General features: G+C 46.9%; 1 protein-coding gene across 3 annotated transcripts in view; it reads right to left on the bottom strand.

The window, feature by feature from the left end:
• PLXNA3 (plexin A3) overlaps positions 1 to 21,342 on the bottom strand; it is a 70,574-nt gene that overhangs the window by 27,827 nt on the left and 21,405 nt on the right. For all 3 annotated transcript variants that reach the window (XM_083718228.1, XM_083718229.1, XM_083718227.1), the window contains exons 7-12: positions 20,563 to 20,713; positions 18,785 to 18,884; positions 15,961 to 16,075; positions 13,364 to 13,564; positions 1,443 to 1,539; positions 214 to 404 (exon numbers count right to left, since the gene is read on the bottom strand). In XM_083718228.1, the coding sequence (XP_083574354.1) occupies positions 214 to 404; positions 1,443 to 1,539; positions 13,364 to 13,564; positions 15,961 to 16,075; positions 18,785 to 18,884; positions 20,563 to 20,713 (855 nt within the window). The remainder of the gene's footprint in view (positions 1 to 213; positions 405 to 1,442; positions 1,540 to 13,363; positions 13,565 to 15,960; positions 16,076 to 18,784; positions 18,885 to 20,562; positions 20,714 to 21,342) is intronic.

A 21,342-nucleotide genomic window follows, 5' to 3' on the forward strand; every position in this document is an offset into this window, starting at 1 on the left:
GGTAAATGGCGTTTCCGTGTGCTGCTCTGGTTCGCCAGAAGTGGCTTAGTCATGCTGGCCACATGACCCAGAAGCTGTACGCCGGCTCCCTCAGCCAATAAAGCGAGATGAGTGCTGCAACATGAGTGCTGCAACCCCAGAGTTGGCCATGACTGGACCTAATGGTCAGGGGTCCCTTTACCTTTAAGAGAACCGCTAAGCAGTTTTTCTTACCTGGGTGATGCGGGGGTGGGTGCAGCGGGCCCCCCGCCGTCCAGGTGGCACCCAATTCTGCCGGGAAGCAGGGCAGTGAGGGCGCAAGAGACAACGGCGTTCTGGAACACACCAACCACACTCATAGCGCGGGTCTGACTTGAGGCAGAGTCCGCAGCTGGAGCGCTGGGCTGAACACTTGTACAACAGAGCTGGGGAGAGGGAAGAACAACATGGAGATGAAATGAAAGGAACTTCCTCAATGCACCAGATTGCCACCTCCCTCAAAGACCCCTCCACCTACGCTGGCAATCTAAACCATGCAGTGTGGGCCAAGATTCAGCTGCATGCTTAACATGGCAGAATCACCATAAACGTTTTAGTAGGTTAGCTTCTTAATGCAACTGTGTATTTGAATACACCCAGGCTAGAAATTATCACTCCAGAGTCAACCAAGATGCAGGGCTGAAGCTCAGAGGTACAGCATCTGCTCTGCATGAGTAAAGTCCCAAGTTTAAATCCCCAGCAGATCCAGATAGGCCAGCAAAAATATGTCCAGTCTAAGACCCTGGGAAGATTCTAGCAGGAAGTGTGGAGAAAACTAAGGTAGATGGACCAACGGTTGGATACAGTTTAAGACAGCTTCTCTATCTTCCAGAGACGGCTTTACCATACATACATCAGGGTTAAGTCACTTGTTTTAGGCAGCACCAGAAGTAGGGAAGGAGTGACAGATGAAGGCAGAAAATTGGTGACTGAAGAGTGTAGTTTAAAAAAAAAAAGTGTTGGCCTTAGCAGTGCTGGTAGGTGGGTGTTGAGAACAGAGGCGGAGCAAGGTGGGGGCGGTCCGCCCTGGGTGTCATCCCTGGGATGCACACTGCCACTAACTCTGCCTCTGTCCATCCCTATGGGTGCTACGCAGTGCACCCCGCCCTTAGCCCCCATGGGTGCCATGTGGCACAGTTCACCCTGCCCCTATGGGCGGTTCGCCCCACCCCTGGGCGCATCGCCCCAGGTGCCCAAGAGGCTTCCTCCGCCACTGGTTGAGAAGGGGCATTTCTGTTCTTCAGGCTCCAAAAAGTTTTGGAACGGCACTAATGTGCCTTGGTGTACTGCATTCCTACTATCACTTTGTAAGGTCTCTCCGTAACAAAATGTTCATTTTAGAAAACTGGAAAGTGATTCATGAGAAACCAGACCTAAGGCACCCCCATTAGCATAAATGTGCACTCTGCATCTAGGGCTCATACCTTTGAACCCTGGTGGCTTGTCAATGGCGAAGTCTCCATCCCAAATGACATCAAAATCCAGCGGCAGTTCCCCCAGGTCATCACTGTCATACCAGTACTGTGGGAAAGAGATGGGTCATAAATGTATGAGAGGGCAGAATACCAGGAATTGATTCACCTGTCAATTTCCGTTTCTCATTTTCCCAATCTTAAATTGGGTTTTCCACATTTCTGCAACAATAATTTGCATTTAAAAATGAACCATCATGAAAATTTGTCAACATGTTAGGGTGAAATTCTCCTAAAATATACATTTTTGTATGCAGTTTTGACAAATATACCCATTTTTAAAAAGCAATTTTCCCCAATATAATGAATTTTTATATGTTATTCTTTAATGTAAACTTTTCTCTAATATATGCATTTTCACACACACTGGTTGCTAGGGAATGAAGAAGAAGAAGAAGAGTTTGGATTTGATATCCCGCTTTATCACTACCCTAAGGAGTCTCAAAGCGGCTAACAGTCTCCTTTTCCCTTCTGTAATGGTTCTAGGGGTTGCTCGGTTGGGTACAATCACCTGGCTGGGTTGCCTAAGTGAACCTTTTCTGTCCGGACAGCCACTCACCCGTGGCTGACTCAATCGCTGGCAGAATCCGTCAGTGGGCGTTTCTTAAACTTCTTCCAGCAAATAAGCTCTTTGACACCTAGTCTCCTCCTACTCTCTCTGCGCGAAAGCCTTCTGCGCAAGGAGGGTGTGGGCAAAGGAGGACCCCTACTCTCCCCGCTGGTCCCAGGCAAGGAGTCATGGGACCGCCTTGCCGCTTCCCCCATCTGCCCCCCTTCTCCACTGGTGCTACGCTGATTCTCTTCCCCAGAAGATGGGCTGCTTCTCCCGATCCCTGGGCGCTCTCTGGAATCCCTCTGGCTTTTGCTCTCTCCCTCCGGCACTGATGGCAGTTCCCTGACACCTTCCATCCTCAAAACAAACACTCTGTGAGGCGAGTGAGGCTGAGAGACTTCAGAGAAGTGTGACTAGCCCAAGATCACCCAGCAGCTGCATGTGGAGGAGAAGGGAATCGACCCAGTTCACCAGATTACGAGTCCACTGCTCTTAATCACTACACCACACTGGCTCTCAATGGAGGCACAAATGGAGAAGGGTAAAGTTCAAAGGATATTTGTGTGTTGGTCTGTATGTTGGTTTGAGAAGTGCAAATCAGGGAGTTTCTCATTGAAATGCAAACATTATCAAATCTGTCTCCCATCCCTACAGAGCATGACTGTCGGGATGGGAATCCCTATTCAGAAATACACATTGAGAAAACCTAAAAGAGGGCACCTCCCCAGAATCAGACAGAACACCCAACTGCCTTGCCACCTAGAAAGCATGAGCTGTACTTAAGAGCCTGCTAACCCCCCTTAAGGCTCAACTTTCAGACTAGGGCAGCAGCAACACACCCTACTTTACAGAGGGTAGTCCTCTGTCTGAAGTGCTGCCTGCTCTGAGTTCTGTTTAAAGACAAAGACCTAGATGAAATATCCCTTCATATGCATCTTTAAATTGGACTTGGAGAGGAATGGCCTCGAAGTTGCCCATCAACAGCGAGCATCTGGACAGCACACTGAGCAAGCACACAGGTCAACCCGGCAATCATCTTCCCCAGTATGGAGACATGCACTGTAGTTCTATTTAAACTGTGTGATCTTTTTAATATTTGCACATTTTATTTAGATTTGTGTCCTCCTTTGCCCTCTTTGTTGGCGTTGAGTAAACGGTCACCCTAGGTGGAAAGGACCTACTTGCTAATCTACTGAATCTGGATCATAGCCCCACTTCTTGCACTGTTAGCACTTCCTGGGTTCTCAGCATGTGAGTTGGCCTCTGCAGGGATTTATCGACAGCTGCCAAAAGAAGCAGAAGCTTTTCTATAATCCCCATATTATATATTTATATTGCACGCATACACAGAACCTACAGGCACAAACCAGGAAACCTTGTTTGGAGCAGGACCTATATGTCCCTCCAGATGTTGGTCATGCTGGCTGGGGATGATGTTAGTTGGGAGCCCAAAAACATCTATAGAGCCTAGAGCAGGGGTCGGCAAGGTTTACCTCACCTGGGCTGGTTCACTCCAGCAGAAATCCCTCTGTGGGCCAGATTGTGCATGCGCGCATGAACGCGCACAGCCGCAATTTCCGGTGTCTGCGCGGACACAATTTCCAGCATCTGAGCGGGCAGCTTGGTTCGGGGGCGGCTTGTGGGCCAGTTAAATGCCCCCCGTGGGATGCCCGTGGCCCATGGGCCTTAGGTTGCTGACTCCTGGTCTAGAGGTATGAAAGCCCTAGTGGGAAGAACAGGGAATTTGGGAGGGGCAGGTCCTCAATTCCCCCCCCAAAGCCTTTGTTTTATTTTAAAATGATAAAAACAATGTTTAAGCAAAGGTGTTCATGCATTTAATAGCCCCAAATGATTTCTAGAACTGTATAACAGAAATACTTTTACATAAGACTATGTACAGTACCAGATCATTACAATTTCTGTACACTGAGGACAAGCAATTGCTGAGCTGTACACTGAGAGTAATGGTTCTTTTCTTGACTTGGAAAGGGGAAGATGGGGCTTGCTTTGATCACATCAGAAAGCCAAAAAGTTCCTTTCTAAGATGTGCTGGCCAGAACTCCACAGGCTGTATAGTAATCCTACAAAAACCCAGCAATGAAGGGATGAAAACTTTTAAGAATCAAAGCAGGGGTTTTCCTAGCTCCTGTCTGGACGTGCTGCTAACAATCTGAACTGAAAGTAAAACAAAGCTAAAGCAACTGCTTTGCCCCGACTGGGTGCTGTAAAACTACCTTATTTTTCCGTGTAAAAGATTATGTTTTGTTGCTTAAAATTTTAGTAAAGCACTGGGGGTCGTCTTACACAAATGGGTTTGGGGCTTGGGTGGGCTGGAGCGTGCATTTGGCGGGGCGATTGGGGGTCGCAGTTTGCCTGCTTGGACAAAGAAAGCTGAACAACAGCAGTCGCCCTAAAAAGCTCAAGAACTTTCTGTCGCCATCAACCATTGCCAGACATGGCGAGCGAGAGGAGCCCAGCAGGCTCAGGCCAAGCTCCCCTGGCGACAGAGCCCTGCGAGCTGAAGGCGGTGCTTGCCCAGTAGCTGTCACTGTTTATTCAGCAGCAGCAAGGCGCTCAGCTCCACCATTTAAATCTTGGGCTGCAGCAGCAGGAGGAAACAACAATTTGCAGCAAAACTCACCACCAACTAAAGCACTGCTGCTGCTGCCGGTCTCATCAGCATGGTTTTGGCAACCCGAGTTTAAAATATTGATTTCTTAATTTGGGGTTCAAAAAAATAGGAGTTGGCTTATACACGGGGGTGTCTTATACACAGAAAAATATGGTATGCAGTTCGGCAAGGGAATAGCTTGACAGATATTGCCCAGGATGCAAAATGCACAGTATTCAAGTTCTGGCTGCTTCACTGTGTTCATAATACTTTTTATCCCTTTCTCAGGATTCTCCGGCAGTTTTGGGCAGCTAATAATAATAATAATAATAATAATAATAATAATAATAATAATTATTTATTATTTGTACCCCGCCCATCTGGCTGGGTTTCCCCAGCCACTCTGGGCGGCTTCCACAGCAACCAAAAATACACTAAAATATCATACATTAAAAACTTCCCTGAACAGGGCTGCCTTAAGATGTCTTCTGAATGTCAGGTAGTTGTTTATCGTTTTGACATCTGATGGGAGGGCGTTCCACAGGGCGGGCGCCATTACCGAAAAGGCCCTCTGCCTGGTTCCCTGTAGCTTTGCTTCTCGCAATGAGGGAACCGCCAGAAGGCCCTCAGCTACAGCATGTTGATAATTTTCCTGAGTACAAACTCCTTTCCCCAGTGGGAAAACATTAGTTTTAAACTAACAAGCACACACCTAAATAAAACAACAATACCCAGGCATGTAATTTTATTGTGTGCACTTGTTTTATAACTTTAAAATTTTATTTATATTTTGATCAATTGTATGCCTATTTGTTTGTCGGAGGGTTGGTTTTATTGGTATTTTCTTATGTAAATTCCATATTGCTTTATGTGCACCACTCGTGGTTTTTTGTTGTTGCTGCTGATATAAGTGGTATATAAATCTTGTTTAATAAAATAAATGAACATTAGGAGTCTGAAGGTGGGGGCATCCCTTGCACCATATCCAGCCCCCACAACTGCCTGTCCTGAGGTAAGAGGGAGGCATGGAGGCAATGGCAACAAGTGTCGCTCCCCAGTCTTTTCTCCAAGTACAGTGGTACCTCGGGTTAAGAACTTAATTTGCTCTGGAGGTCTGTTCTTAACCTGAAGCATCACTTTAGCTAATGGGGCCTCCTGCTGCCGCTGCACTTCTGCATTTCTGTTCTCATCCTGAAGCAAAGTTCTTAACCTGAGGTAATATTTCTGTGTGAGCGGAGTCTGTAACCTGAAGCGTCTGTAACCTGAAGCGTATGTAACCCGAGGTACCACTGTAGTTGAAGTAACTTGTTGACTAGGGCCACACATGTAGAAAAATAAAATATTCCCTCCATCACATATATAACTCTGCTGCTATATCAGCCCTCTGTGTTCTCAGACATCTTGTTCCTCAGCCACCTGGTTTACTTTTATTTTTATTTTTGACACATCTCTGCAGCCTTCTTTGTACTTTGCCAGCTGGAATTATTCTGCATTGCCTGCAGAACATTTGAGCCTCTTCAGAGTCGGTCCATCCTCTCTCACATCATTAATGCATGTTAAAAGTAAACAGAACAAGTGCCAGCACAGATCTTCAGTAAGTCCTGCTGTTTATTTCTGCCCCAGCCAAAAGAAGAGACTCTTTAATCCTTATTAAAAAAAAAAAGCAACGTTGAATCCTTCATTCCATTCCGTCTGTGTTTCCATACCACTTAACTTATAGAAAGGCAACAGTGTTAATTAAGTGGAGGGGAAGGTGGGAAGGAAGATAAAGCCTTTGCTGCCAAGCAGCACCCAAAAACACCATTAATCACTCCTTCTAGACTTGCTGCCCTGAAATGAGCCAAAAGGAAGGACATCCATTCACTACCTGCCTCAGACTTCCATGGTACCCCAATACTGAGAGCAGGTGAAGCTCTGTGAGGTGCCTGCAGAGCAAATAGCTTAAGTTAGCTCAGACAAGCAAGCCAAGCCATGGACTGATGCAGTTAGCATGCTACAGTTTTGGAGGAGAGTTGTAAACGGGTGGGGAGGGAAAGGAAGGTGGTTCCCAACTTACAACCATTATAGTAGATTCTCACCATTCCTACAGAAGTAATTTTGGCTTGTGGGCCTGGCTTTGGGAAAGCTCTGACATATTCGTATCTCAGTTCACCATGTCCCGAGGTGGGGGGACCTTCAAAAACCAAGGCCACAGTTTGGACACAAAGAGCTCCAGTTTGCTGGCATAAACAGGGGTGCACGACTGCACCTGCTATCCTAACCCTCAGCATCCCCACTGAGTCTACCCCAAACTTCTCAGCATTGGGGACTAGTCACACATTCACCTGAATATACAAATAACAATATAACGGTACCTCGGGGTACGTACTTAATTCGTCCCAGAGGTCCGTTCTTAACCTGAAACTGTTCTTAACCTGAAGCACCACTTTAGCTAATGGGGCCTCCCGCTGCCGCTGTGCCGCTGCCGCACGATTTCTGTTCTCATCCTGAAGCAAAGTTCTTAACCTGAGGTAATAATTCTGGGTTAGCGGAGCCTGTAACCTGAAGCATATGTAACCTGAAGCGTATGCAACCTGAGGTACCACTATAATCCTCCCCACATGTTCAACCAAACATTCAAAGAATCATCCACCAGACTTTCCTGCTCCACACAGGAAGGCTGGTGGTGGACATGGAGGCAGACCCCAGTGGCCACAGAGCCATGAGAGGGGCGGCTCACAGCTGCATGCCACCTCCATATACTTTATGCCCATATATGCTCTTTAAATGTATGCATAAGGCAAAAATATCATTCATACATCATGCACACGCCCTCGGGTTTGGGCATAGCTCCACGCAAAGGTATGCAATCATGAATTCCAAATGGTTTGAAGACCACCTATAATTATTATCTGTGATTTTTTATCCAGATTGGAGACCGGGGTGAAACCCAACACAGCACTAAGTTTTTGTTCTGTCAACTCCTTTCTCAACCAAACATTCTCCCGATCTCCCCCCCCCCCCCAAGCAGCCCCTAAATCTCTTCCAACCCTCTGACCCTCTGGAACAGATTTGGGCAGGGAACTGGGTCTGCATAGGGGGACAGAGGGCAAGGCTCCTAGTGCAAGAGGAATCCTTGTGCAGATGGAATGCAGTAGCTGGTATCAGACTCTGATGAACCTTCACACCAAAGCTATCCTCCTGAAATTCTCTGTGCACATATACTACCACCACCACCCGCCGCGGCCGCTGCCCAAAAGTGTCTGCGGATCAGATAAAAGTCAGTTTCCCAACAGTACTCAACGCCTGGCACCAAACCAGCCCATGTTCCCTTTAGTGCAGAGCACCACAGGGATCAGAACCTAACCCCAAACGCAAAACACATATAAGCCCTCTTAGTTTGATCACCATTCCTCAGGCTGAAAATGCTACCTCAGCAGCTACAGCAGAAATGTATGAGTCACCGCGAAGAAGACTGTAAAACCTCACCAAAAAAATACATGACAGCCTAATCTCACGACAATGAAATGTGCAGAAGTGAGGTAGTTTCCTGCCAAATGCCAATATTAATAGAAACAGAAGTCACCAGGAGGAGAAAATGCCAAACCCCACAGAAGCAATCCAATAGGAGAGCAAAGAAAGGGGGAGATCTTCCCCACAAACACATACCAAATAATCCCTGATTATAAGATGATTGTTTTTTGTCTGTCTGTCTGTCTGTCTGTCTGTCGCTAGAAATTCCAATCTAAAAGCCCAACTTCTAGCACTTACACTGGATCTAAAGTGTCATCTAAGTTGGAGAAGATGAGAGCAATTTTTACTGGTGAAGTGCTTGGCAGATAAATCTCAACAGGCTACCAAGGGTTCATTACAATCACCCTGGGGACCTAAATGCAGAAGATTTCTGTCCACTCAACACTGGCTCTGCTGAATGGCTCATCAGAGATACAACAGTGGCAGAAAATTAGTTTTTGTTTGCTGCCATCGCTGCCACGAGGGAGCCTCTAAAATGAGCTGTAGCCTGGATTTGTTCAGTCTCATTCCAAGTTCCTCTCCACTCACATTCCAGCGAGCATCCCTATTGCTTCATCACCCCAACCTCCTCTGTATTCCAGGAGAAGGGCTGTCAGGAAACTGCTTGGATTCATCAGCTTTTGGAGTTGGCCCAACCTCCTTGCCCCCATTCTCACTCCACTCTTGCAGAGGACTGGAGTCACCACCAGATAGTGATCTGCCCATGACTGGGAAACAGCCAAGAAATCCCTCAACCCAAGGACCACTATCAGTTCACCCTCAACAAAGAACATCACATGAAGAATATCAAATGAATTGGGTACAAAACATTCTTGGAATAGCCTGGTGGTTCTCATGGTTGCCATAAGGTCCTGAGCCTCATCACTAAAAGTCCAAGACTACCTCCTTCAAATCAGGCAAGGCAAATATCAGGCAGCAAGCTGAGTGGTCAGTACACTAATAGAACCTTTGTTGTGTCCCAACTACCCAACAACACTCAGAATGAAGGCTCTGCAATACATGAACCTGGAGAGGAAGATGGAACACTTATAGACTACAATAAATCCTCCTATCTGACCTCCTTTTGATACTGAAACGAGATTCTAGGAGGAGATGAGCTAGCCTGGCTTGCCTCATCTGGACTGGAAATGCAAGCCAGGTTGGTCCTTTGTAAGAATATAAGATGGCCAATAGCCCATCTAGTCCAAGGGCTCACAAGGGCCAACCAGAAGCCTATGGAAAGCATGCTAGCAAAACCTGAGTGCAACAGTTCTCTCCCAGGAACTGGTATTCAGAAGCATACTACTTCCAACAGGGAGGTAGAACCTGTGGTGGTCTGTGCCCATCGAGACTAGTATGATGAAAGCCAGGGAGACCAACAGTGGGTGGAGATAGCACCAATGACAGACAGAGCCAGCTCATTCAAGTTTTGACGCCACCATCTTCCCTACCAAGTTCTACAAGGGCAAAACTGAGTCTAAGAAGGAGGAAACGCACTAGCAGAGCCACCCCTGAAAGAATGCCAAATCAAAAGGCAGGCAAAGAGGGCAGACTTAGTATAGTCTTAGATCAAGTCTTAGATGACAGCTCCTTCTCCATGGGTCAACTTTAAGCATTTAATTTCAGCAATCTCAGACTCAAGGGCACGTTGATATGGGAACCTGGGTGGTCTTGGATAGGCAAGGGGCAGCAGCTAGGGGGAAAAAGAGGAGTAGCTGGACCCCAAGGGGAAGCAGTGAAAAAAGGAGGATGCTCACCCTGTTTCCATTGCACAGCAGCCAGAATCCCCTTGACCCTGTTTGCAGACCGAAATCATTAATAGCCCAGATGTTTTTGTTACTTTCAGGGTGTTGGGGCAAAACACACACACACATTACCCCAAAGATGGCATTAATCTTTGGGACAGGTAAAAACCCAGAACTTTCAGCTGGGCGGGTTATCGTAAGCATGAAGTGGCCAAGAATTAGTTTTTTGTTTAAGCTTTGCCGCTGCTTCAACCAATAGCTCTCCTGCCCTCAGAAGCCCAGCCCGGCAATGTCTCTTTTGTAATATGGGACTCATCATCTATAGGGTAAGCCCACACCCATTGGGAAAGTTCTTCCAATTTGCCCACTCACCCAAATTTGCCAATATTCCACTCCTAATTTTTGTGGAAGACAAATGGCCCAATATGTGTGGGGGGGGGCAACCTTTGTTAATAATAGCCATGGGGAAAGGATTACAGAGTGCAGTATTAGCTTATAATACTGAGGGAAACCTCGGTGGAGCATGCAGTAGAAGCCCCACATAAACACAGCCATTTGATAAGGAAGCAAAGGTGAGGGTGGTGGACCTGACTCTGGCCAGCTCTGGAAGTGGGTCCTACAAAGCTAAGGATTATTGGAGGATAAATCTGCATGCTTCTTTTCACTCTTTTAGTATAGCTAGCTCAAATCATTATTCATTTAGATTTACACTTCCAAATCTCAAAACACAGGAACTACTCAACAGTGGCCGGCCAGCCAGCCAGCCAACCCGCCAGATGCCTCTGGGAGTTCAAAGGCACTCCATGAGGGCAGCAGCTCATTAGGCACTGAAAGCAAGAGTTCTCCCCTTTGGATTGCGTCAAGCACCTGGCACTCAAGAGGCAAAAGCCCTGCTGGATTAGACTAAAGGTCCAGCATCTTGATTTAGCCCAGCACCATCATCCCCACAGTGGTACAACTTATGGGAAGCTTACAAGCAGAGCGTGGAAGTAATAGCCCTCCTGCGCAGTTGCTCCCAGCAACTGTCATTCAGTGGCCATTGATAAATTCATGGATGATAAATCTCCCTAATCCCCTTTCAAAGCCATCTTAACGTAACTGCTATCACCACATCGTGTGGCAGCAAATTCCACAAGTTAATTATGCATTACACAAAGAAGCAATTCCTTCTGTTTGTCCTGAATTTACTGTCCATCTATTTCATTGGATTACCCTGAATTCCAGTATTACAAGAGGAGGAGGAAACAGTCTCCCTCACTCACCCTCATCCCACTTTCTACACTCTCAGGGCGTAATATGTTCTTGCAGCTGTTTGGGCTGCCATTTATCTGTGTAGTCCACTTGACATTACCCTCAAATAATGTCATTCTCAATGCCTTCCACCTGTAAAATTTGGGCTTACTCAATAAGGGAAAATCTGGCAAGTTGGGGGAAACTGGGCTCCAAACTGCTTCACTTGGGTTGCAGATTATTCCTTCTGATGTTTTGGGTGGGTAGATCAATAATCATCTTCTGTTCCCCTTCCCATGCCTACTACTGCCTCAATATTTTCGCGTGTTTTCCAGCTGCGCTTGTAACTACTTTCACTCTTGAACAGAGGACAAAGCAGCCAGGCGCGCGCGCACACACACACACACACACACACACGAGGCTAAGGCTATTTCTTTTGATCCCTCAGATTTTCAAAATAAAACCCAGAGTACAACAGAAGTGTTCACTGAGAATTTACTACTGCCTGTGTGCTTTTGCAACTTCTTGTTGGGGATTTAAACAGCAGCAGCAGCAGCATACCTGCAGCTATCTATGTACATGCCCTGATGGTAGTTAATTGGCATAATAGAATCAAGAAATTAGAAGGCAGAGACAAACACCAAAAATGAGAACACTTACAGGTATGAACAGGAAAGACTAAAGTTGCTTCTCAATATACAAACTCAAGTAAGTGCAGGTATGAACTACTACAGTCTAATTGAAAGAAGGGGAAATGGACTAACAACTAAATACTGCTCAAATGCTAACAATGCCCTGAATTTCATTGGGTTCTAAAATTATTTGAGAGCGAAAAGGGAAATCTCACTATCCAACTGCTTTATAGTTAGCTTTATAAAGCTCTTCTGTAAATCCCCTTTAGCTTTGTGCTTCAGTCAAGTTAATGTTTTAGTTGTCCTTTCTCAACCTTTTCCAGATGTGTGATGTCCTTTTTCAGATGGAGTGATAACGCCACACAGAACACTACCGTAGTTGCAGACTTATTTTCTGTCCCTTTGCCAGTTCTTAACATTGAATTAGCCTTCCCCCTTTCCACTATTTCTGTACACTACAGTGAAGTATTAAGTACATTTTCCCACTGTGACTTTAAATCTCTTTCCTAGATACTCACAGTCAATTTAGTCCATCATCATTTATGCAGTTATATTTTATTTATTTATTTTGACCCAACATGCATCTCTCTAGCTACTCACCCTAAACTGCAGTTCTGCTTGCAGCCCATTTTGTTAAATTTTGTTGAGAGTTCAGCCTGATTTGGTTTCACTGGCAAACCTTCCTACCTCACATGGGTTTGGGCAACTCTACTCACGGGGCAAGAGCAGGATGGTGAGCCTGTGGCTCTCCAGATGTTGTTGGACTCCAACTCTCTTCATCTCCTGCCAACATAACCAATGGTCAGGGATGGTATGGGGGTTTACAAAGGAGAGAGTTGCTGTCTTTTTTTTTTTTAAAAAAAGAGGGATGCTTTTTATACTTTGGGAGCGTGCTAAAGCTCATATGCAAAAATGTAAGCAATCTAACGCTCAGTGTACAGAACGCTTTGTGTTTTGCACCTTATTCATCATTACAGGAGTACAATACTGTTAATTAGGCTACTATTACCAACCTAGCAGTTTGAAAAGCACGATGTGCAAGTAGATAAATAGGTACTGCTCCTGCGGGAAGGTAAACGGTGTTTCTGTGCGCTGCTCTGGTTTGCCAGAAGCAGCTTAGTCATGCTGGCCACATGACCCAGTATGCCAGCTCCCTCGGCCAATAAAGCGAGATGAACGCTGCAACCCCAGTGTCGTCCGCGACTGGATCTAATGGTCAGGGGTCCCTTTACCTTTATTACCATTATACGAACAGACAACTGAGGCCAAGAAAGTTAGCCATTTGATGGTGTGTCAAAACAAGTCAACAGCAAAGGCTTGAACCCAACACTCCAACCACTGGAACATCATCAGTTGGGATGGGTTCTGGTCCTTGCCCTTAAAACATGTGTGCAGATTGTGCCACAGATGCAGAAGGAGGCATTTTACAACTGTTAAGAAGCAGGGGAAATGAAGCACAGGGAAGAAAAACCGGTGGCAGCCCCAGAACATCGAGACACTGAATCTCCTTTTTTCCATTCCAATGTTTCCAGCCTTCGCGGCTGCAGAATGCTGCGGAACATGGGAAAGAGGTATTCAAAATACAGGCGTAAAATGTGCGGCTGCCTCACCGAGGTGTTCTGGCACTGCACACTGCTTGAATTGAAGCGCACGGCTGGGACTCTCTGCTGTCGGCCTTGGATGCCCAGGACGCACTCGTAGTTCTTCTGTCCTGACTGAGGCTGAGGAAGGTTCTTGGCACGCAGGGTAATGGGTTGCAACACTCCCACTGGGATCAGTATCTCACCACCAGGAAGCAGCTCAGGGCAGCCCTACAGGAGAGAGGCAAGGTATTTGCATGTGGTATTAAAAATGACACATTGACTGACACACACACCCCTTCTTGTACTGTTTCCATGCACTTTTGAACGTTCCCAGTGCAGGACTTAAAGCAGAGGAGATATATGGGTCTAAATCAGAGGTCAGCAACTTAAGGCCCATAGGCTGGAAGCGGCCCATGAGGGTCGCTTAACCGGCTCATGCGCTGCCTCCAAACTGAGCCGCCCGCTCAGTGAGTCCCCCAGTGCTGCGCTAAACCGGCACATCACAACGCGGGCACTCTTCCGCAGCTTCGGAAATCGCTTCTGCACATGCCCAGATGCTGGAAATCGCGTCTGCGCATGTCCGCGGTGCCGGAAATCTGTGCATGCCCAGACGCCAAAAATCGCTTCTGTGCAGGTGCAATTTTCGGCATCTGGGCATGCGCAGAAGCGATTTCTGGCATCGCAGACATGCGCAGATGTGATTTCCGGTGCCACGCTGTGCCGGCCCAGCCCACAGAGGATCTCCACTAGAACAAGCCTTGTCGACCCCTGGTCTAAATTATAACCAGTGTACATTTGCAACAGCAGACATGAGAGACTGGGGCGTGTGGGAGGGAGAGAAATAGCTCCCCCCCCCGCCTGCTCCAGGCAGGCTTACTTACAAGTAAGCCCACTGGCTTACCATTCCACTGATTCCCAAGTATTACTAGGGGCGCAATCTTGGCTCCACACACAACCCTTTCCACCACAAGAACTGAGGCTCTTTCTGCCCCCACCCCAAAAACATGACCTTTCCCACCCCCAGACACCCCTGTCCTGAGCACAAGATAAAACCCAGGAGTCTGGCTTCCACCTCCTCCTCTTGCCTGGGGCAGCCGCAGGAGAAAGATGGAGATGAAAGAGCCTGCTGGGCGCTCTGAGTTGCCATGGAAACCAGAGTCTAGTTAATTGCTCCTTGGTACCAGAGGAAAGGTGGGGGGAGGCGTGCTGCTCTGTTTACATGGCTAGCAGGGAGGTTGGGGGGGGGGGCAGTGACGCCAGGAAGCAATAGAGGAAATGTGGTCCTGACCTGGAGAACAATCAAGCCCTGGGTGCAACTTCCTGTCCAGACCCAAGACAATGGGGTCAAGACAAAAGGCAGGGCCAGAAGAGAAGAGCGAAGCACTAAGTTCCCTCCCCGCTCTCTCGCTCAATTCTAGTGTGCAGCATGCGCGCGCGCGCACACACACACACACACGTCCTTCCGAGCGCACACCCGTTTTGCCAGTGCTAATTCAACCCCAACTGTTACACTGAATGCTCTGCTTCCCAGAGCCTCTGAGATTGCTGTCCAGGCCACTCCCAGCTCCAGCCACCACATCCGACCGCAACCTGAACGCTGGCCCCTCAAAGGGAGCTGCTATCAATTACCTACCCACAAAGAGCCCCGGGCGTCTCTAGGTCTATTGATCCCGCCGCCTGGGCCAGACGATTGATTATGAGCGACTGGCCCCACTCCCAGCAAATACCCTGGTCCTTCCTGCCCCCCACCAGCATTGATCCAGACCCCCGCCCCAGCACAGGCACTTTAGTGCTATTATCGGCTGCCAATGCCGTCAATCTGCCACCTGCTGACTTTCCTCTGACTGCTTGGGATTCCCTGGTCTGTGGAAACGTACATTTGTACCAAAGATCCCATGGCAGAATCATAGAATTAGAAGGGACCCAATGGCCATCTAGTCCAACCCCAGCTAAAGCATCCATGACAGGTAGCCATCCAATGTCTGCTTTAAAACGTCCAAGGAAGAACAGCTCTTCGCTTGCATGCTACAACACAGGAAACAGCCTAAAGACAATCTAGACTTCCACAAATCTCAGTTCTCTGATCACATTTCAAATATAATTTCTAGAGCTCATGTCATCTGAAGATATGTTGTCTTGCCGGGGCAGCATTCAGCGGTCAGGTAAAAGGATACCTTTACCTTCCTGTCCCACCTCACAACTCTTATTCCTCCTTTTTTCTGCCTGCACTACCCCAAGCAATACACTCTGATTTAATGTTTGATGTATTACGGTATTTTAATATTTTGTTGAAGCTGCCCAGAATGGCTGGGGAAGCTCAGCCAGATGAGCAGGGTAAAAAAAATTATTATTATTATTATTATTATTATTATTATTATTATTATTATTGAAGCTTCAGACCCACCATACATACTCCCATGGAATTCTCCAACAAGCAAAGGGGAGGTTGCAGGGGACTACATTGAGTGGGGAGGGTAAGAGGGGGCATGGCTTGGGGTGGGTGGCGTATTGGTATCCCTGAATGAAGCCTGGAGGTTCTCTCCAGGGCCTGGCAGACATTCCCACAAGGTGCAGCGGGGCAAGAGGGAGTAAAGAACACCTTACACTGCCAGGACTGCTCTCACCTCCGTGGTGTTGACTCGCCCTTCTAGGAAGAAGCACTTGGCAACGTTGTGGGTGCAAGTGTGTCTATATTTACACCAGTGGCAAGGGTAGTGGCTGCTCACACACGACAAGCATCTGCAGGAAGAATGGAAATAAAAAGTCAATAAAGGGAAACAGCAGCAGAAGAAGCAAGAACAACAACAACAACAGGTGTACACCCACATGTACCCTGTCCCACAAAAGCCACCCACCCCCTTCTTTCCTGGACCTTTTATTCCCTGTTGCCATTGTTCTGCTTGAGGATATGGAGTTCATGGGAAAGGGGGGGAGGGGGGAGGGACACCGACTGAATCAACTCCCAAAGTCCTGCCAAAGCCATCTGCTTGCTGCAGAGACAAGCCCGGGGGGCGAATGTTGACTGAAGCCATTGCCACAAATGGACTTGGCGGTGTATAAGGCTGGGTGCCCCAGAACCGAGAGGGGAAAGCGCTTCTTCAAAATTAAACAAGAGATTGTATGTGACTTCCTATTTTAAAATGGGTGGGGGTGAGGAAACAAGGGAGGAAGGAAGCGTGTGCCAAGCCATGAGAAAGGACAAGCAAGGCTGCAGAACGAGTGCTGCTGCACAGGCACCTTCAGCGCTTTCTTTCTAAAAACAAGAGGCGAACAAGGCCCAGCCGCTCTCACCCTCTGGCCTGAAAAGAGCCCACCCACCACCACCAAACCCCTGTGCAAATAGAGCTGCTTATGGGTCCTGGTAAAGGGGAAAGCACTCTGCACATGCTCAGACATCCTTTGCATTGGTTCAGATGCCCCAATTCAAGAGGAGTTCTGAGACTAAAGCCTAGAAAGTCTTCCTGCCTCTCCCCTGCAGAAATATTCTGAATTGGCTCTCTTTGGGGCTGTGTGTGAGAGAGTGTGTGTGTGCGCACATACTGATGTTATTGTGTTCAGCATCATGTACAGTCATACCTCGGGTTACAGATTCTTCAGGTTGCGTTTTTTCGGGTTACAGACCGCCAAAACCCGGAAATAGCAGAATGGGTTAGTTCTGGGTTTTGGCGCTTGCACTTGCACAGAAGCACTAAATTGAGCTTTGCACATGCATACAAGCACCGAATCACAACCCGCACATGCGCAGACACGGCGCTGCGGGTTGCAGACACTGCGGGTTGCAAAAGTGCATCCCGCATGTATCACGTTCGCAACCTGAGCGTCCACTGTACTCTGGTGACGCTCTGTAAATCAGAGGTTCCCAAACAAAATTGCTTGGGGTTCCCCAGGAAATCTATCTTCTGAACAAACTGAACAAACAGAAAGATGCAGTAACAAATGGGCGTTCTTTTATGTACTATATTTCTACCTACTTCCTACAACATAGTAAAAAAGATGTTGTAAGTAAGACACCTTGAAGTCTGTAATTATAAATTTATTAAAATCAACCATAGTAACATTTGCATTACACACACAAAAATTAGATAACGAAGGATAATATGAAAATAAAAATTACAAATAATATTAAAAATAATAGTAATGAGAAGGCTGAACCTGGTGCACTGCTATCAATTTATTAATATTGGAGTCTATTTTTGTCAGCAGCATTCTTAAATTACCATGATTAGCTATTTGAAGTCAGTTTCATTTTTTTAGTTAACAGATTTGTGACCACACTGAAGCCATGTTCCACTAAATATGATGAAGGAAATGCAATTAAAAACGTTTGTACTATAGCTGCAATCCACTTCCCGGGTCTGGGTGAAGCCAAAAAGTGTTCAGACAAGCCCGGGAAAACCCTGCTGGATCCAGGGGAGGCGTGGACGCCATCCTGCAACGGTGCCCAACTTGGCGGTAAGCATCATGTACAAATAATTTTCCAAAATTCTCTTCTTTCTTTATGCTTCTACCCCCTTATTTTTATTCAATGCCCCCCAAATGCACCCAAGGCTACAAGCCCCCCCCCCCCGAACATTCCAGTGCCCCCCAGGGGGCGGTATCACCCACTTTAGGAAACACTGCTGTAAAAGATGGTGGAAGGAAGCCTCTGGGTGGGAAAGCACTTGCTGAAGAGGGAAAAGGTAACAACTCCGCCTTTACATTAGTTCTCTTCCTTGTTTTCAGACCCGGGACCCACCTTTAACCCAAACATGCATTTGGGGATCCACTGATTATTTATTCATAATATATTTGATTATTATTATTATTATTATTATTATTATTATTATTATTATTATCATTAATACCCCAGCCACTCTGGGTGGCTTTCAGCACATATAAAAACTTATTATGTTAATAATTTAATAATAATAATTTATTATTTATACCCCGCCCATCTGGCTGGGTCGCCCATTTTAGATTAGCCCATGATGCAAGTTGTGGGACCTGGCCCCCCAGCTGCAGTTCACAGATTAGTTGTAGTAGTAGTAGTAGTAGTAGTAGTAGTAGTAGTAGTAGTATTTTATTTATACCCTGCCCATCTGGCTGGGTTTCCCCAGCTACTCTGGGCAGCTCCCAGCAGAATACTATTATTATTACTATTTAGTAAATTTATATACTGCCCTTTGTCAGAAGACCACAGGGCAATTTACGTCCTTAGTAGAAGGCATGCAACATGGGTGCTTTATGGGTAACATAAGACTTAAGCACGCCCAGGAGCGCTTGGGTGGCGATTTTGGGCAACAGGATGTTGGCTGGATAGGCCTTTAGTTTGCCAGATCAGAGCTCTTCCTAAAGGGAAGAAATCAAGACTAAGGAGCATTGTCTTGGGGCGAGGGGACAGTTGCTCAAAGCTGGGACCAGGTCTGGGGTCTGAAGAAGGGAGATTATGGCCCCAGGGTCAAAACTCACGTGCGCAGAAGGCTGCAGTCGTAGAAGACAAAATTAGTGCTGGCGAATTCAACCCCTGTCTCCTTTGAGAGAAGTCGGAGTCTAACAGTGCGAACATCACCTGAGTTGGTATTGGGGGGGGGGAGTTGGAAAGGAGAGAGATCAGTAAGCATCTGTTTGCAAGATCACATTCTACATTAACTTGAAGTTACACACTCAAAATTAGGAAAGCAGATGAAGCTCCCCTCTCATAAGCATAAGCATCCGATTTACAAAGTTTGTGTCTGGATGTGGGCGGAGAGGGAATAGTTCATTTACCATTTTCTGAACACCTCCAGTTGCAAATGGGAAAGGAACCACCAGAGTGGTAGCCAGTCTGTACTGAGTGATCTTGAGAGCTCAGCCCATGATTTAAAGAGGGTCCCCTGCTGAAGTGCTGTTTGGGTCCCAACCTTTCCTACATTTTATCAGCAGCAGCAAACGCAGCACTTTGAACATTCTGAAGTGCTTCACATACAAAATAGCGTTGTAATCATTATGACACTGTGGTCACAAGCACACCATACATTTAAAGCACTCTTATACTACTCTGAATCAGCCATAGCTTCCCCCAAAGAATCCAGTGATTCGTTAACAGTATTGAGAGCTTTTACGAGACCCCGAATTCCCTCACAGAGCTACAATTCGTAGAGTGATTTAACAATCAGTCCCTCTTCCCAAGGAACTCTGGAAGCTGTAGCTCTGCAGGGAATACGGTCTCCTAACAACTCCCACCACTCTTTGCAAACTTGGGGGAAGCCATGACTGTTTAAGGTGGTATAAGAATGCGGGTGGTGCTGTGGTCTAAACCACTGAGCCTCTTGGGCTTGCCAATCAAAAGGTCGGCGGTTTGAATCCCCATGACGGGGTGAGCTCCCGTTGCTCGGTCCCAGTTCCTGCCAACCTAGCAGTTCAAAAGCACGTCAAAGTGCAAGTAGATAAATAGGTACTGCTCCGGTGGAAAGGTACCGTATTTTTTGCTCTATAAGACTCACTTTTTCCCTCCTAAAAAGTAAGGGGAAATGTGTGTGGGTCTTATGGAGCGAATGCAGGCTGCGCAGGTGTCACAGAAGCCAGAACAGCAAGAGGGATCGCTGCAGCAATCCCTCTTGTTGTTCTGGCTTCTGAGATTCAGAATCTCTTTTTTCTTGTTTTCCTCCTCCAAAAACTAGGTGCGTCTTATGGTCTGGTGCGTCTTATGGAGCGAAAAATATGGTAAATGGCGTTTCCGTGCCCTGCTCTGGTTTTGGTGTTCCATTGCGCCAGAAGCGGCTTAGTTATGCTGGCCACATGACCCGGAAAAACTGTCTGAGGACAAACGCCAGCTCCCTCAGCCTGTAAAGCAAGATGAGCGCCGCAACCCCAGAGTCATCTGCGACTGGACTTAGCTGTCAGGGATCCTTTACCTTTTTAAGAATGCTTTAAATGTATTGCATGGATGTGCCTTGTAAAGCAGCTCAGTGTTACTGCATATCACAGTGAGAAAGGGTGGGGAGTCAGGGGCTAGGATAGACAGTGGTTACTCCATAGCCACCTGTTATTATTAATATTATTTATTTTTTTGTACTGCCTTTCATCCAAAGATCATGGGACAGTTCACAACATTAAAATACAAAATGAGAACAAGATAATATGTAAGAAAACAAAAGAAACCTAGGTAGCATGTTCATGCAGATTAGAAACTTCCTTCGAGCGCATAGCTCAGTCTCTCAGAACCACTGTGCTTCACCAACTTTCCCTCCCCACCTCCAAGCTCTCACCGTATTCCCCAGGGGGCTCATCCCTCAATGTAGGAGAAAGACATCGGATCCCTCCGTCCACCTGCAGTTGCCCCTCGCTCTCTCCAAGGCTCTCAAAGGAGCAGATCACACCGGCTGTCAGGTCTGGGGCATTGTGGACAGTAAGCTGAAGCTGGAAACACAGCCCAAGAGAGGACAGTCACTAGACAGATTAAAATGTTTGGGAATTATATCCAAGGGAAGGAGGAGGGCACCGTGTGTGTGTTCCTCTACACCAGGGGTCACTTTTCAGCCCATGAGCACATTTGCAAACTGGATAAACTGCCATGGGCACCAGGCAAACACTGCAATCAAGGACACTCTGCCCCCTGTTCTATTGGCTACAACAGAATACTTCGTTCAAGCTGAATTTCAACAGGGCAGGAGAGGGGAAAGAGATCCTCTGCGTGCCAAGAAAACCTTCTGTGGGTGCATGCGTTGCATTGGTGACCCGTGCGCTACATGCCCCCTGACACATTTTATGCCACAAGATAACTCTGCAGCATGCATAAATTATAGAAGTGAAGAAGAAATTTCCATGTCAATTATTTTAGTTCGCAAAACACTTTCTGCAAACGTCAGTATTTTGCAAAAATTAGTTTTGTTTCTATGAGCTGGGTTGGGTGGCACAAAGCAAGAAGCTATGCAGGGCACTGAAGGCCTGCCCTCTGACCTTATTCAGTGACTCACCTGGCTTCTGAGATGCCACCAGGTGTCACGTCACTCCCTTTCAAGCATATCTTGACAACCATAAGGGCTAGA

Source organism: Podarcis gaigeae (assembly GCF_964106915.1).
Source record: "Podarcis gaigeae genome assembly, chromosome: 17".
NCBI lineage: Eukaryota > Metazoa > Chordata > Lepidosauria > Squamata > Lacertidae > Podarcis > Podarcis gaigeae.